This window comes from Musca domestica, unplaced genomic scaffold (assembly GCF_030504385.1).
Source record: "Musca domestica strain aabys unplaced genomic scaffold, Musca_domestica.polishedcontigs.V.1.1 4, whole genome shotgun sequence".
In the NCBI taxonomy this organism is placed as follows: domain Eukaryota; kingdom Metazoa; phylum Arthropoda; class Insecta; order Diptera; family Muscidae; genus Musca; species Musca domestica.
The window spans coordinates 23,470,461-23,486,389 of NW_026712328.1; the positions used below are offsets into that span (position 1 = coordinate 23,470,461).

The window sequence follows — 15,929 nt, forward strand, 5'->3', positions numbered from 1 at the left end:
TGTCTGTGCTGTTTTACTCACCCACCTTTCATTTTCTTGGTAAGTTCACTGATAAATTCAGAAATTTTGCTAAATTTATTTAGAACACGAATGGAGGAGAATAATGTTAATGCTTGAACCTTCTTTGGGAAAATAACAATGGAAATTAATGGACAAAACCCTTTAAAAGAATCAACCAGGCAATGTACAGAGACATACACACAAACAACCCTATTTAGTTGGTTGATGGATCGGTCGGTTGGGTGGTCATAATGCTCTTTAAAGCTTATCCTTAAAAACTCAATGCCTTTGAAAGTTTGATTATTCTGTTTGTCATTCATTTGTCAGACAACTACGAAATAGCATTAAAATTTCATTAAGAATTTCAAATTATTTTTGTTGTTGCTTTTGCTTCCTTTCAACCACTCCCTAAACAAAAAAAAACAAAAAAAAAAAACAGTCAACAGAAAAACAAAAACAGGGTTGAGCACCAGCGGCAACTAATTGAAGAGGTTAAATTTAATAATATTTACTTCGCATGGCTGCCTTGATAGTAGATGTGGGTGTGAGGGTGTATGTATGTGTAGTTTCCTTGCCACTACTGAGTGTCCATTGAATAAATTCACAAGAAACGAAGGACCTTTAAGTGAATACATACACATATACCTATATCCTTCTGTATCCTTGTAATATTTTACAAGAAATTTTTGACTTTCTTTTTTGAAAAGCAGAAGCAAAAAAAAAAACTACTACAAATTCAAGCACGAGCTACTTTCCAGCTGAGACAGACCCTTTTCATAAAATGAAAATTGCTGCTTTGTTGCTATTATAAGAATTAAGTTGTTGTTGTGGTTGTTTTCCATTTTGTAATTCCAAGAAGTCTTTGGAAAAGGGGTAACTAACGTTACCAACAGTATTTTGAGTTAGAATCGTATTAGAAGCAATGGGAAGTAACCCGTAAACACGTCAATTGGCAAATAGAGCTTTAAAATGAATTTAATAAGAATTCTTTCCTTTCAATGTCTGGCTTTCTGAATAGTTTGTTAAGTGGTATTGAAAAATTGTTTATAATATTATGTTAATTCTCTTTAGAACAAGGATTTGAACAGGGGGATGATGGATTAATATGTTTAAAAAAACATCGGCTAAAGTAAGCATCCACACTAAAAGCTCCAGACTTAAGCAATCAGCCGAATAACAATAATTGTTGGAGAGACTTTGAGGGATGATGTTATCGAATAAATTATTAAAATAATAGGTTATTTTAACTAAACACAATTTCTTTACTTTAAATCATAGTAACCTTCATATATGTATGATAATAACATTCTCATGTGTCAATAACAACCTATTTGCAAAAATGTAAGAAAATTACATTGAATTAAAAAATCGATACAATTATCTGTAGGTTGTTATAAAATATTTCCAATAGCCATTGTGATGACGAGGGTTGGTTGGGATCGGTTTCTGGCCGAATTAAAACGTTGTCAAATTCCAATTCAAATATAACTAATAAGCCCTTATAAGACATTTTTATGTACATACAAAGTGAGATGAAAAAACTGCAACCAACTTCAGACTGCTGTCACTCGTCCGACAGCTGTTAAAATTATTCCAGTGAGAGCTCATTATATTGTTTACAAGCGTACAAAAGCATTTTGGTGAAAATTTTATAGAAAAAAGTTATTAGGGATGGAACTCAAGCTTGATAGTTTGATTTCTTTATATTTGGCTGGAAAACCAAAAGCGACTATCGTTAAAGCACTCCACCATTTATATGTGAATAAATTTTTTGTTACCGTGATACTGGTAGCATAGCCCGACGTCAAGGAAGTGGACGGGAGAAAACAGCAACATCAGCAGAAATGGTTCTAAAAGTAAAGAAGGGAATCGATCGAAAGCCGCGTCGCAGTGGCCGAAAAATGGCTCGTGAACTGAACATATCGCAATATTCCATTCGGCAAATATTGAAAATGAGCTCGGGGTAAAGCCATTGAAATTCAAAAAGTGCAAGAACTTACACCGCAACTAAAAGAAAATGGACCCAAAAGAGCTTGGCTTGGCCGAAAGTGGTGAACTGCCGGATTTTGTTTTCTCCGATGAGAAACCGTTCCAGCAGTTTGTAAAAACTTGCCAAAAAGGTCAGCTGAAAATGTGCACCCTCGGTTGGCCACCAGAACTCAAGCACTGGCCATGGTGATGGTGTGGGCCGCCATAACAGCCGATGGTCACTCTCCGCTCGTATTAATCGACTGTGGCATCATAATAAATGTTGAATATTATCGCGAAAATATTCTGGAGGGTGTATTAAAGCATTGGGCACGCAAACATTTTGTCCGCAAAACTTGGACATTCCAACAGGACTTGGCACCATCGCACTCAGAACGCGCTACCCAAGAATGGTTACAAAATGAGGTTCCTCGCTCCATTTCCAAAATCTCCGGATAACAATCCGTTGGATTATTGTGTCTGGAGTATTTTTGGGGAATATGGACAATATCGGCCAACTCCATCAAGTACCTCGAGCACAAAGGGTCAAAATTTTGAATAATTATAACTCATTTAAAAGTGAAATAAAAGTCCAAGTTACAAATTCACAAATTTCGCACATCCCAATATTTTTAGATAGGAATATATTGATTCGTTTTCTCGGCTACCTCACCCATAAAGGGTTTAATATTTTGAATTATTAAATCAAAATAATCATAAAATTTGAAAAAAATCATCCGAATCATTCTAAACTTCACACCTTATATTTCCCCGTAATACAAGGTTAGCTATATTTTGTATATTGAAACGCTCATCAAATGCGAAAGAAGTGACTGAATTTAGAGAAAGTTTAATACTTCACACACATTTCAAATTTTTTAAAAGAAGGAAATAGTTAATATGGGCTAAATGTGGCACCTTGTAATATTTATATCATATTTAGGTCAGATACAATTTTACAAAATTGGCCCATTCCTTCAGAAAAGGATCAACATTTCGAATAATCATAACGCAAGTGCAAATATATTTTAATAAACGGACATTATCTGAGGGTTGCTGAGGTTAAGTTGTTATTAGTAAATTTGAAGTTACAAGACTCTAGCTTTAATGGACCTGTAAATCTGTCCTGTGCTGTAATTACTCTATTAGAAGTATTATTCAAGATTTGCATGCAAACACCTTACATGTCAACCTAAATGAATGACAGATTTGGCGCCCAAGAATTATTTTATTTTAATCTCTTGCGTTATTTAATTTGAATTAATAATATACAAATTTTTTCTTGGATCGCCGAAGTATGGTTAAGGCACTTTGCTGAGCAATGTTTTTGCCTTTTGAATTGTGGAAATATCAACCCTCGTATCCTGCTAGATACAAACTTGTAAAAATAGACCATAAACGTTTATCGATTATTTTTGTGAAGAATTTTTAATGTGGAAAAATAAAACTATAAACGTATACAAACAGGCATTGTGTACAAGTCTTTTAATATTGATGAGCTATAAATTGAGAAGTATATTAAAAAGAAAAAAATTGACATGCAATTTATTCACACGTACGCTTTTCTGCCAATAATATGCAATTAAATATAATTTTGTTTATATGTTTTAAAATTAGAACAAAATTACTTTTGTGTGTTACTTTGTCGTTATCGAAGTATTCTTTTTTAAGTTAAAATGCGAAATTTATGGCTACTAAAAAGTCCTAGATGTCGTTGAGCAAGTGAGAAAGGGAGAGATCAAGAGGTAGCTCTTGAAAGTATGCTACATATAAATGTGAAACAGTACTTTATACATGACTCGTAAATAATGGGTAGACAATATTTTATGGCGGACTGAAGTAAACAAAAATAGAAAATGGGTCATATCGCTCAAAGAGCATTTCAAGTTATCGAATCAAATAATGATTTCCTGATTTAGAATGATTATTGCACAAAAAGTAATACATCTACATTGACAATTATTTGCAAAGGGTCACAAAAAGTTCATCGAAAGCTTTGTGTTGAATTAAATAAGCAGAGTTGTAGATTTATGAGTGAAGATCGGCCAGAAGCAGAAGGCTAAAAATTCATCCAGAAAAAGCAACTGGTTGACGTGGTTTATGGCCGATGGCATCATTGGACTTCAAACGATTTTCAACTGATTCTAGAATTTTTATTTTTTCCCGTTTTTTTTTTTTTTTTTTGATTTCCATGCAAACGTATTCCAGCAGAGACAGTTTACAATTATGCTCCATTATATATTTTACCCTCCCTATTGTATTTTAAAATTGCATGTTTATTTGTTAAGTTAAATACATTAATTTTATGCATTTAAATGTCAAAAGCTTTAACTCTTTTGTGGCCTGTTTTTAAAATATAATTAATTTATATGTTAATTTTAATGTATTTCATTTATTCTCTGGTCAAATGAATAATTCTTTTTTTTTTTTGTCTTGCTGGCATTATAAAATTTTATTGTTTATTTGCATGGCAAGCTCTCAACTCTTTTGTGTTTTCTCATCCCCCACCCCTCATTTGAATTTATTTAATTCATTTGTCAATATCCGCTTCGATGGAATAAGCATTGCAAATTTTTAAAGGAAATTGTTATTTTTATTGGAAGAAAAAAACATACAATCATTATGCGCTTACTGCCTGGAAACATGATATGCATATTTCACACTCTGTGAGAATTTCAATTAATTACATTAAAAACAATAAACGTTAATATGAGTTTTGAAGGATTATTATTATGGGAAAAATCAGTATACATACGTATCTTTATACATATATATTAATTGTGGCATAAATTGTAGGTTCTTTGAACGATAAACGACCCCATAAATATTTAATTAATTCCTATGTGAAATATACTTGCATAATGTTATGAAATGTGATGACATTGTAAATATCGGTTATATTGTGTGGAAATATCGTGCATAAGTGTTGATTTTTTATTAAAAAAATTAATTGGTATTTTAGGTAGGTAGATAGTTTTTTTCTGATAAGTGCTTAAGTAAAATGGTTTAAATGAACGAAATCCTATAAATTATTTTTAACGAGAGGGATCGATATGGACCTGTGTGTATGGAATTCTGTTGAATAGGCCATTAAGATACACAATATGCACAAACTTCTTTAGGAAATTTCAACTAAGAATTTCTAATTGAGATTTGTATACGAATGTAACTTCTTATCTTCTTAACTTTTGAACTGGAATTTTTATATAAAGTAATAACCTAAATCAAAGCAAAAACGAAGGGTTACAAGTTTGGAAAAATTCAGCCTTCGAGGAGCACACATTATGTAATTATTAACGTGGAATACCAAATTAAAAAAATGTGACTCAACTTACATTAAATTATCGGAACTTACATTAAATTATCGGAAGGACCAGCTTAAAAATTCCCTATAAGAGGCATTTGAATATTTCAAGTACTTTCAACAATTTAATACTTCGAATACCAAATTTCAAACAATTCTATAGAATTGAACGACTGAAATCATCAAAATATTAAATATCAGAAGATTCTACTATATGGGGGCTGTAGGAATTTTCTGTGATAGGCGTCGGGACAAAAATCATTTTAACTTTGAAACACTTCCTGGGTACCAAGTAACATAAATCCTCGAAACATCCAATATGGAGAGGCAGTTGTGGGTTGCGATAATACACATGCACACAACAACGGTATGAAAAGACTTAACAGAATACTCGGCAAGAGTAGGAACTTCTTGATTTTAAAACATTTTCGCTTTCACTTATGCGACATAAAAAAATATGCACGATTGTTATACCTTCCACCATATTATGGAGGGTATATTAACTTTGTCAATCCGTTTTGTAATTCCTTGAAATACTCATGTCAGACCCAACAAAGTACATATATTCTTGATCAGCGTAAAATTCTAAGTCCATTTAGCGATGTCCGTCCGTCCGTCCGTCTGTCTATCTTTCGGACAAATTGAGATAGAAGGCTAACATTTTACACACATGTTTATTTTGCCAGTAGGTTAAGTTCGTAAACGGGCCATAAAGGTCCATGTTTTCATATAACCCTCCATGTAACGGTACCTCCCGATATTCGGTATTTTGTTTATTTTAGCGACATTATTCACCGGAATTGTTTCAAATTTGGTATTTAAAGTTTCAAATGAATACTACAGCCCAAGACAGAAAATTGTTTTTGCAGGTCCACGTCTTCGTACAGCCCCCATATAACGGTACCTCCCTATATTCGGTATTTTGATGATTTTAGCGTGATTACTAACCGGAGTAGTTACTTAGAGTTCGTAATGGGAAATACAGTCTGTGACAGAAAATTGTCTATGCAGGTCCAGGTCTTCGTATAGGACCTATATATCAATACCTCCCTATGTTCGGTATTTTGACAATTTTAGGTACAATACTCAACGAAACGGTTTGGGATGTCGTATTTGATGTACGTAATGAATGTGGCAGCCTGTGACAGAAAATTGTGTTGGCAGGTCCGGGTTTTCGCACAACTCCTATATGAAGGTATCTCCCTGTATATGGTATTTTTATGATTTTATCTACATTTTTCACCGTTTATTTCAAGTTTCGAATTTGAATATGGTAATGACAAACAAAGTAGGTCCAATATAACGGCTATATTCGGTATTTTTAAGATTTTTACAGAGTTTCTAACAAATTTTATTTTTTTTAAATTTTAAAATTCGTTCCAAATGGTGGAGAATATTCAAATATTACTGCTTTTTAACTTGTTCTACTCTTAGAAGTGCTCTTGATCGAATTAGAGTACAGAGTGGAACACGTTCTAGGAATGCTTAAAAATCAATATTCCAAATTTTGGAAGGTATCATTATATTGGCTCTGCATGAAGTTTTCTGCCACACAGACAGACAAATTCCAAAAATATCTAAATTAGGGTCGTACCGTCGTTATATGGTTAAATGTTGTCAACATACCTCATTCCTTTCGAAAGTTAAAGGGAATTCTTAAAACCGACAAACAGACTATTTCCTTTTATTTTCATCCCTGTCCCTGTCATAGAGTGTCTTTCCGATGTGACAGAAATTTATTTCCCACTTTCTGTGGTGACGTTTGCCTATTTAATTTCCCCATAACCCCCGATTTAATGCCTTATTAAACCACGGGCATCTTATCATTACATGTGGCCACAGCTTAATTCTATACATCGCTAGTGTCGCTAAGAATATTTTACAAAAAACTCCCTAGATACACTTGAATTATATACCTTAGTGTGAATTTTCTACTTCGAATTTCTCTTTCCATAACATCAATTACCATAATTTAAGAAAAACATTCCCCCATTACGTAACATTTGTCAAAAACCCTTTTATTTCTGTGCACAGCAACTAATTTCATTGTATACTAGATCCCTTAAAGTATGCTTTATTTACATTTGGAATTTCATTATATCCTTGATATATACACTTGAAAATTTAGCTTGCTATGATGCTAGTTGGTGTGTACGAATGTGTGTTTAGATGTATATTTTGGAATTTTTATTTTGACAGTTTTGTTGATAAAGAACCTTAAACATGTTTTGTGTCCTTCTCCATTAGCCTCAATCTAGGACCAAAAACATGACACACATTGTGTAGAAGAGATTTTTATTCTGGTAAGCAATTGTTAGTTGACACGTACCATGCATGTAAATGACGCTGATGATGAGGTGGAGGAGGACGACTAACGATGATGATCATCATCATCATCGTGTTGTTGAAGATAATACTTTCCCCTGCTAAAACTGTTTGATTGGGTACTTGAGCTGGTTGGTCGTGTCGTATGGAATGCCAGTTCAACCATTTCCATTTACATTCGTCTCGAATGGTTTCACATATGTGAACAATACAACGACGACTTGTTCTTGTTGTATTGTGATGTGATGCCACTTTAGCACTTTACATCGTTTACCAAATAGCTTAAAGTGATTTTTTTGTTGTTGTTGGCTGGTTGTTTGTTTCAAAATCAATAGTTGACAGGAACAGACATAGAAAAAAATGGAAGAATGTAAAAGGGAAGCTGCTGCTTCTGATTTGATTTGTATTCTTTTGACACCCACACCCTCTGTAGTAGGGAGGTGGGTTTTTTGTGAAGAGTTTGTTATTCAATAACAGTAGTAGGGGTAGTGAAGACACACACATATATGCTTGACTACAAAGCGGAACGATTGTGTACCAAATAAACAACGCGAAAAAAATCGGGAGCAATACAAAACTTTTAAAAGCAATCAACAACAAATGTTTGTAAAGACTTCAAATGTATGTCATCGTGAAAACGACATCAATATCATCGAATAGTTGAAGTCAAAGTTAATGGAGATTATTTATTCTGCTAGTTTGTTTATTTTTATTTTTTTGCTATGCATAGTTTTATTGGATTTTCAATGTTCACATAGTACAGTTTCGGGGTATTTTGAATGAAATGTAAATACAAATGCATTTACACTCGTTTTCGATTAGTTTTAGCATGAAACCAAATCCTAATGGACAAAAGTGTAATCTTTGTTTAATTTGATTAGATATATAAGAGGGTTTTAGGGTCAAAGGCTAGTTCGTACATAATGTTAGAGAAACGTGTAAATGCCTATGATATAATTATGCCACACTTATACTATAAATACATGTATTTATTAAAAATCCCAAAGCATTTCTTTTTACTTTAAATAGTATTGGGAAGTGCCCGAAATTATGCTACAAAAATACAGCCATTTTAGGCTTAGTTTCTAATCTTTATATTTAAAGTTTTATTAAATAAATTGAAAAAATTGTTGTTATTATTTAAATATTTGAAGCTTTATAAAAAGTTTCAATTCATTTAAAGCCTCTAAAGTTTTCAAAAATAATTTTTTTCTGAAAAGTCAGCCAGGCATTGAGTGAGTTTTTTCCCCTTCAAATCTCGTTGCCAAGTTAACTTTGAACATAATGATTGAATTAAGACAAAGTTCAAAAAAAAACTTTTTAGAAAACGATTTTTGTTGTTTGTATCAAAGTTTTAGAAATTCGGAATTTTCAGCTGTAATTGAATCGCTGATTTAAAATTTATATGCATATTAAGATGTTAGAAATTTTGTAAAACTTTTTGTTATGCGCAACAACTTAGAAACGGTTTCTATTAGCACACACATGGAGATCATGAAAATAGTCTTGTTGTTGTTTTTTAATTTTAATTTAAAAAGGCATAGACGAATGGAGAACAATAAATTGGGGTTTAGAAGTTCCTGGAAAGTATACTTTTAGGATCGTTTTGAAAATATGCAATTTTCTTAGGATTTTGAGGGATTAGTATTTTACGAAACTTATTTGCACATTTAGAACTAGTCTTAACTCAATTGGGTATATGTATACATCAACAATAATGGAAATAATGGAAAATAGACTCAAAAGAGCTAAAGATTTACTTCGCTTGGCCGAAAGTGGTGAACTGCCGAATTTGTGTTTCTCCGCTGAGAAAACATTCGTTGTCCAGCAGTTTGTAAACAAACAAAATTATCGTGTTTACTTGCCAAAGAGGTCAGCTGAAAATGTGCACCTTCAGTTGGCCACCAGATCTCAAGCACCGGCCATGGTGATGGTGTGGGCCGCCATAACAGCCTATGGCCGCTCTCTGCTCGTATTAATCGACCGTGGCATTAGAATAAATGCCGAATATTATCGCGAAAATATTAAAGCTTTGGTCACGCAAACATTTTTGCCGCAGACCTTGGACATTCCAACAGGAATCAGCACGCGCTACCCAAGATGAGGTTTCTCGCTTCATTGCCAGCGCACAATGACCACCAAAATCTCCGGATACCAATCCGTTGGACTATTGTGGCTGGAGTATTTCGGAAAGCAAGGTTGGGACTAAAAAATACCAATGTGCCGACCACCTCAAGCAAGCGATTCGCCGGGAATGGGCCAAAATACCGCGGAGCAACATTCGGACAGCGTGTGACGTTTTCATTTAAGGCCATAATTCGTGCCAAAGGTGACCAATTCGAAAAAATCTAAAATTATTTTAAAATTTGATGCTGTTTCCGACATTTTTTGATTTCAATAAAATTTAAAAAAAAACTGTGTAAAAATTATGTCGTTTGACTTTGTTGCAGTTTTTTTTTTATCTCACGCTGTGATGGCATTTCCATTGTGAATGTAGTATACTTTAAGGGATATGGAAAAAATTAGATAAGTTGCGTACAAAGGAGTAAGGAAAGGGATAATGTTTTTTTAATTATGGTTACTCTTGAGATGCACAATATACAGAAATAATTTCCATTTGAATTGTTAGGGAAAAAAGTTAGAAAGGTCGCCGCTTACTTAGCGGTTCCAAACGAATTATTACAGGGGATCTTTGCATTAATACATCTTAAATCAAATTAGGGATGGGTTCCAACAAAGAGAAGAATATATAAAGATTAGGATAAACTTTTTCAGTATTTCAACAATTATGGAGCATTATTTTTGAATTTGCCAATAAACAATTATTTAAATTTCATTTATTTCCTCTACTGTTGTGCACACATATTGTCCAAAACAACAAAGTTTACCATTGCTTTTCACAAAACTACCAATTTCAATTTTTCCAACCGCAACTTACTACCCATCAAATAATAACATAATTATAGGCATTACCAATAACTATTGTATGCGTGGCATGGTTTGAAGGCTTAGCTGGCTGCCTGTCAAACTTCTAATTTTAATCAAAATTCAATTGAATCGATTTATTTTTGAATGTTTTGCAAATATTGGTGGTGTTCAAATATCATTATAATTGTGGCAAAATAAAATCAATTTTCCCCAAAATAACCACAATGCATTTGTAAAATTCAAACGCCAGCACTCCACAACAACATTGATAGATATGAAATTGAAAAACAGTTTTCTCATTAGTATTAGTAAGCAACAAATAATGGCAAAAAAAAAAAATAAATAAATAATATATGCATGTGTTACAACAACAACTGCTTGAAATTCAATTTGACATATACATATATATTTTTAATTTTGTTGCTAATTACAGTTTTTCCCAATTACAATTTTCCAGTTGTCATCGAATGTAATACGGTGCTAATGTAGGCATGAATTGAGTGGAAAAATTATATAATTTTAATATATTGCCAGAAAACGGGAAATTTCCGATTGCCTTGAGTTTTTTTCCGATTTTATTTCGTAAAGTGTATTTGTTTGTAACTCGAATAATTTGGGAAATTTCCAACATAAGCTATTATAGTTTAATTGCTTAATTGACCATGTCGCTTAAATTGATATGGTAAGAAGATTATATTTAATTGAAGTTTGTAGCTTCAATGTATTAAAACAATCTCGTAAATGTGTCAATAGTATAAATAATTAATTTCGAATAAATTATTCAACAATATTTATTGAGCTTTTTCAAAATTAAAAAAAAAATAAATATGAATTTTTGGGGGGAATGAATAGAAGAAGCCGAAGTACAAAATGTCTTATTGATTTCGTATTTTCCTGAATGTACTAAAAATTGGCGTGAGGTCGGAGTAGTTTTCATACAAATTCCCGAAAAAATCATCATAACAAATTATTGGATTTGAAAAAAAAAAAAAAATCATTCAGAAGAGTTCCTTGGGCAGTGTTTTGAAAATAATTTATTCTATATGGTAGACAATTCCACGGAAAGCCTAAGAGATTGCAATGACTTAATACGATCTTAATGTAAATGACATATTTGTCATTTTCTTTCAAAAATCTCAGCTCTTTTAGATGAGTTCATTTTAAAGTATCCTGATTCAAGATTTGCTTAGCCTACTTTAAATAATTTGAATAGTTGAAAGAATAATTTTACAGGTACTCCTTATAGTATGCAATCAATTAATATGATAACTCATCTCTAATTTTATTGACCAGAATTTTTACTTATACCCCTGAAAGTATGCAATAAATATTTAAGACTACAAATCTCTTGGTGCTCTTGATTTACTCACCAATTAATTTTTTCTATCGAAACGTTTCTCTCAAATTATTAATATACATATATCCATACTGAGGAATAGACCCACGTTTGCCATATCTTCAGGTTTTTAAGGGGATTTTAAAATCCCATTATTTTCTATTTTCTCACAAATACGACACAAAAATGTAACCCTGATCTAAGTTAAAATGATATTCTTCATATTTTGTGCCCATGGGAATATTTCGTAAAAATTCATTGCAACTAAGGGAGGAATATTAAACCATCTTTATGTTAAATAACTAACCCATTGGGTACAGAATAAAACTTAGTTGGTTTACATATTTTTTAGTTCATTAAGCCTTAATGATACAATAATTAGTGTTAGGGACGAATCTTGGGCTCATAAATTTAAGCTTATCAAAAATGTTGCTGTATGACAAATGTCCACTGGGAAATATTCAAGCTATTAGAAGTTGGTCCTTAAAAAAGGTAAACTCTGTTTAAATTACAATAAAAAAAATTCATAAAAAATCTAACCCTTTTAGTATTATTTAAAAACTAATTAGACCCCAAAGACCATATCATAAACAATTTTGCAAGGTTGGCTAAAATCTGATTTATCTTTTAGAAGAAAAAAGTTTTAAATTTAAATTTTGTGGCAATAATTTCCAAAACAAAAAAGTTTACAACCTTTAAGCATCGTCATTGAATGGTGATTTTCATAAATCATGTTTAAAGGGGTTTTTATTCAATTTATGGTTTATTCCATAAACCACTAACACTTAGATAAACACACAAAATCCACACACACACGAAGACAGACAGTCGGGAGGCATATTAAGCATATAGCAAATTGAACAATAAATACCAAGCCCAACATCATACATAAGTGGGAAATATGTTTTGCGTGAATGGGTGCGGATATTTTGGCTGACATGGGAATAACGTGTTGTCTGATCAAACACACATAAAAAAACCAGCCCTACACACAGATGACTAACAACATACATATATAGATTAACACAATGTCTGTTTTTCTGTGGCCTAAAAATATGCATATAAACATCAACATTAAGAAGGGGCGGCGACGGGGTAGCGCAGAATGACAACAGTAACAAGAACAACAAAATCGTGTTACCCGGCTATATGTTATGCTGAACGCCTTTGAAGAGGTCATACATAAATTATTTAAGTAGAACAAGGCTGAATTCGCATATAAATTATACAATTTGAATGGCACACAATGTTTGGTACGGCTGTATGTATGCATGTCGGCGCCAAAGTGATACTAACATCGACTGGCTGGCATGGATGTAGCATGGTTTTGGGCATAATGCCAATTACAGAGCAGAGCAAAAAAAAAAGTTAAAGCATAATTTCAGGCACAACAAAGCCTTGAATTCAAGTTTATTTCATTTTGGTATTTTCGGATATTCTTTTCATGGCCGTTTATTTTGTTCTTCTCTCGGTTTCGGTCTCTCTCTGTTTGCTGACATTGTGATAAAAAACATCTCTTGGCATATTGCCAAATTGGCAAAAATTAAAGCATACATTTAGGATATTTAAAATAAAGTAAGTTCGAATGGCTAAGAGATAAAATTTAAAATAACAATTATTACTAGCTGGCATTTTTGCATTTCAACTTAATTATCACACCAAGAGACCTTGAACTTTTGCTGCTTTTTTGTTTGTTGTTTTTTTGCTTGTTCTTATTAAAAACCTATTTTTTGCGCACAACAACCCCATCAACATATTCTCTTTATGTGACATTTGAACAAGCCAGCTCCCTTTACCAAGATTATGCCTTAAACTATATTATAATTTCTCAAAAGACCAACAATTTCATCAATGCCAAATAGCAGGAACGACGTCATCGCGCAGCAACATAATCATCATCATCGTCAGCAAATGCCGTCATTATTATCGCAATGGCAATAATCATCTTGAAATTACGAAATCCATGCCATGAAAAACAACAACAACAAGAGAACACGGAAAAAATCAATAAAATGCGGCAAAACTTTGCCGCACGTTGTTTTAGTATGTGCTTGTGTTGAGAGAATGAATACATGGCAGTATGTGTATATGTCCGTATAGTCACATGGCCTAGCGCTCAGGCCGCACTAGGCTAAACTACTTTAGCATACTTTTAGGCATTCAAGTGGAAGGCGAATAAAGAACAGAAAAATAAAATAAGAAGAGCACAGAACAGACCAGAAAAAACTAAACTGAAATGTAGTAGTTGGTTTTGTGGCCGTTTTGCTGTTGTTGCTGCTTTAGACGTTGCTATGCTATAGGTTTGGTTTGTTTTTATGTAGTGCCGACATGGCGTCTTAAATGTAAACGAACTTTGACGTTGGTAGGGAAGTTATTTCCGTTATTTTCAATACTAGATAGATTTAAAGATAACAACGTTGTGTCAAGTATTTGCTGCTTCTTTCGTATCATTGGCTTATGCTTTAATTTTAAAGGGATACTTGTTTTATTAAAGTTTTGTTTCCTTGTTTCGGGTTGAATTTAATGTGAGAGGTTTTTATTTCGGTTTTTGTTGCATGTTTTAGGAGAGTATAGCTTTGTTCCCATATGTTAGGGATATAAAAAATAAATTTATTTGGTTTTGCTGGATTTTTAAGGTTTTAATAATTTGGCAGTAGTCCCTTAAATTATTGTTGAATTGATTATTATTTTAGTAAGGTACTGCAGGTTAAGTTTATATATTATTTTTGTTATTATTTGCCCATCAGGAGAGTAAATGTTTTAAGGAGTTATTGGCGCCGTTTCAAAGGAATTGAAGGTTGACGTTAGTGGTGTAAGTTGTTTTCGATATTTGTATTAATGGGTAGATAAGGAGAAAAAACCCTGTCTAGGTATAATTGCAATTCCTGATTCAGGCTGATGTGTTAAGTTATATATTATTATTTTAATAATATAAGAGCAGATACTTAACTTAAATGAGCCTTTGTCTATGGAGCACATTTTTTATAGAAAAAGTAAAAATGTTCATTTTTTTAATAAATAATATTAAAAAGAATGCATACTTTTAGGAGTTATTAGAAGAGTGACATTAAAATACAAAAATCGTTGGCATTAATTAACTCATTTCAAGGTTCTTATCTCTTCGAAAATCTGTTTAGCATAAATTAATTTTTAATAAATTTTCCATTTGCTGTCGAAGTGGTTCTCATTTGAAACTCTATTTTTCTCACTTTAGAATATTGAAGTTTGTGATTTAACGTCCCGGAACAACATTTTCTTTGGCTCTGAGGCTTTTTATTTTGATTGTAATTTACAGATCTTAAAAATGTTAAAATAAAAAGGTTGAAAAAAAACTTTACATTTAGCTTGAACCAAAAACGTTGAAATTTTCATTTCAGATCCTTGCATACTTTTAGGTGGCAATTTTTGAAAAATAATATAGTCGAATTTAAGGCACAATATGATGTATTAATATATATAAAAAAAATTGTAACAGCCCCTACTGAGTTTAAATTTACAACAATTGAAATATGCGAACCCAAGAAAGAACCTATACCTTCGTTCGTTTTCAAATTTTATTATAATTTTTATTCTTATATTTTCTATAACCTTTGAAGAATTTGAGTCTGCTTTTATTAACAATATTTTGCAACAAGAGAATAAAAAAAGAACAATATATACCTACAGTCTGGTCTGCTTCGAAAAGTTTTCAAAACTTATAGCAAATTGATAACCGTGGAGAGAAAAAGCTCCAAGTCACGCTCTCTTTCAATTTATAATTTTAGTATGTCTCTTTTTAGTGAATTATTGAAATGTTTCTCGTATAATTCTTATAAGTTTTTTTGTCAAAATTTTGGTTTACTTTAAGCAAGATAATATTTTGCAGAGAGGAATAAAAGAAATTCAAAATGGTTTAAATCACATGGCTTTCTTTAGAATATGATTACTGATTAGCAGATTATTTTATGTTTATTTTTTTTAAATGCATTGCATACTTTTAGGCGTCATATTTGAAAAATATTAAAGTTTACCGCTTAGAGAATTTTATATTTGCACTTGAAAAGAATGAGTTTATAGCGAACTCCTAGT

General features: G+C 32.2%; 1 protein-coding gene across 13 annotated transcripts in view; it reads right to left on the reverse strand.

The window, feature by feature from the left end:
- The window catches only part of LOC101889617 (complexin), a 636,740-nt gene that overhangs the window by 35,081 nt on the left and 585,730 nt on the right, over positions 1-15,929 (reverse strand). Inside the window, exon 1 of one of the 13 annotated variants that reach the window (XM_059126571.1) lies at positions 26-169. The exons of 11 other annotated variants lie outside the window; for them this stretch is intronic. In XM_059126571.1, the coding sequence (XP_058982554.1) occupies positions 26-32 (7 nt within the window). In that variant the 5' untranslated portion in view covers positions 33-169. Of the gene's footprint in view, positions 1-21; positions 170-15,929 lie in introns of those variants that run through there. One more of the 13 variants, XM_059126582.1, reaches the window with a different exon arrangement.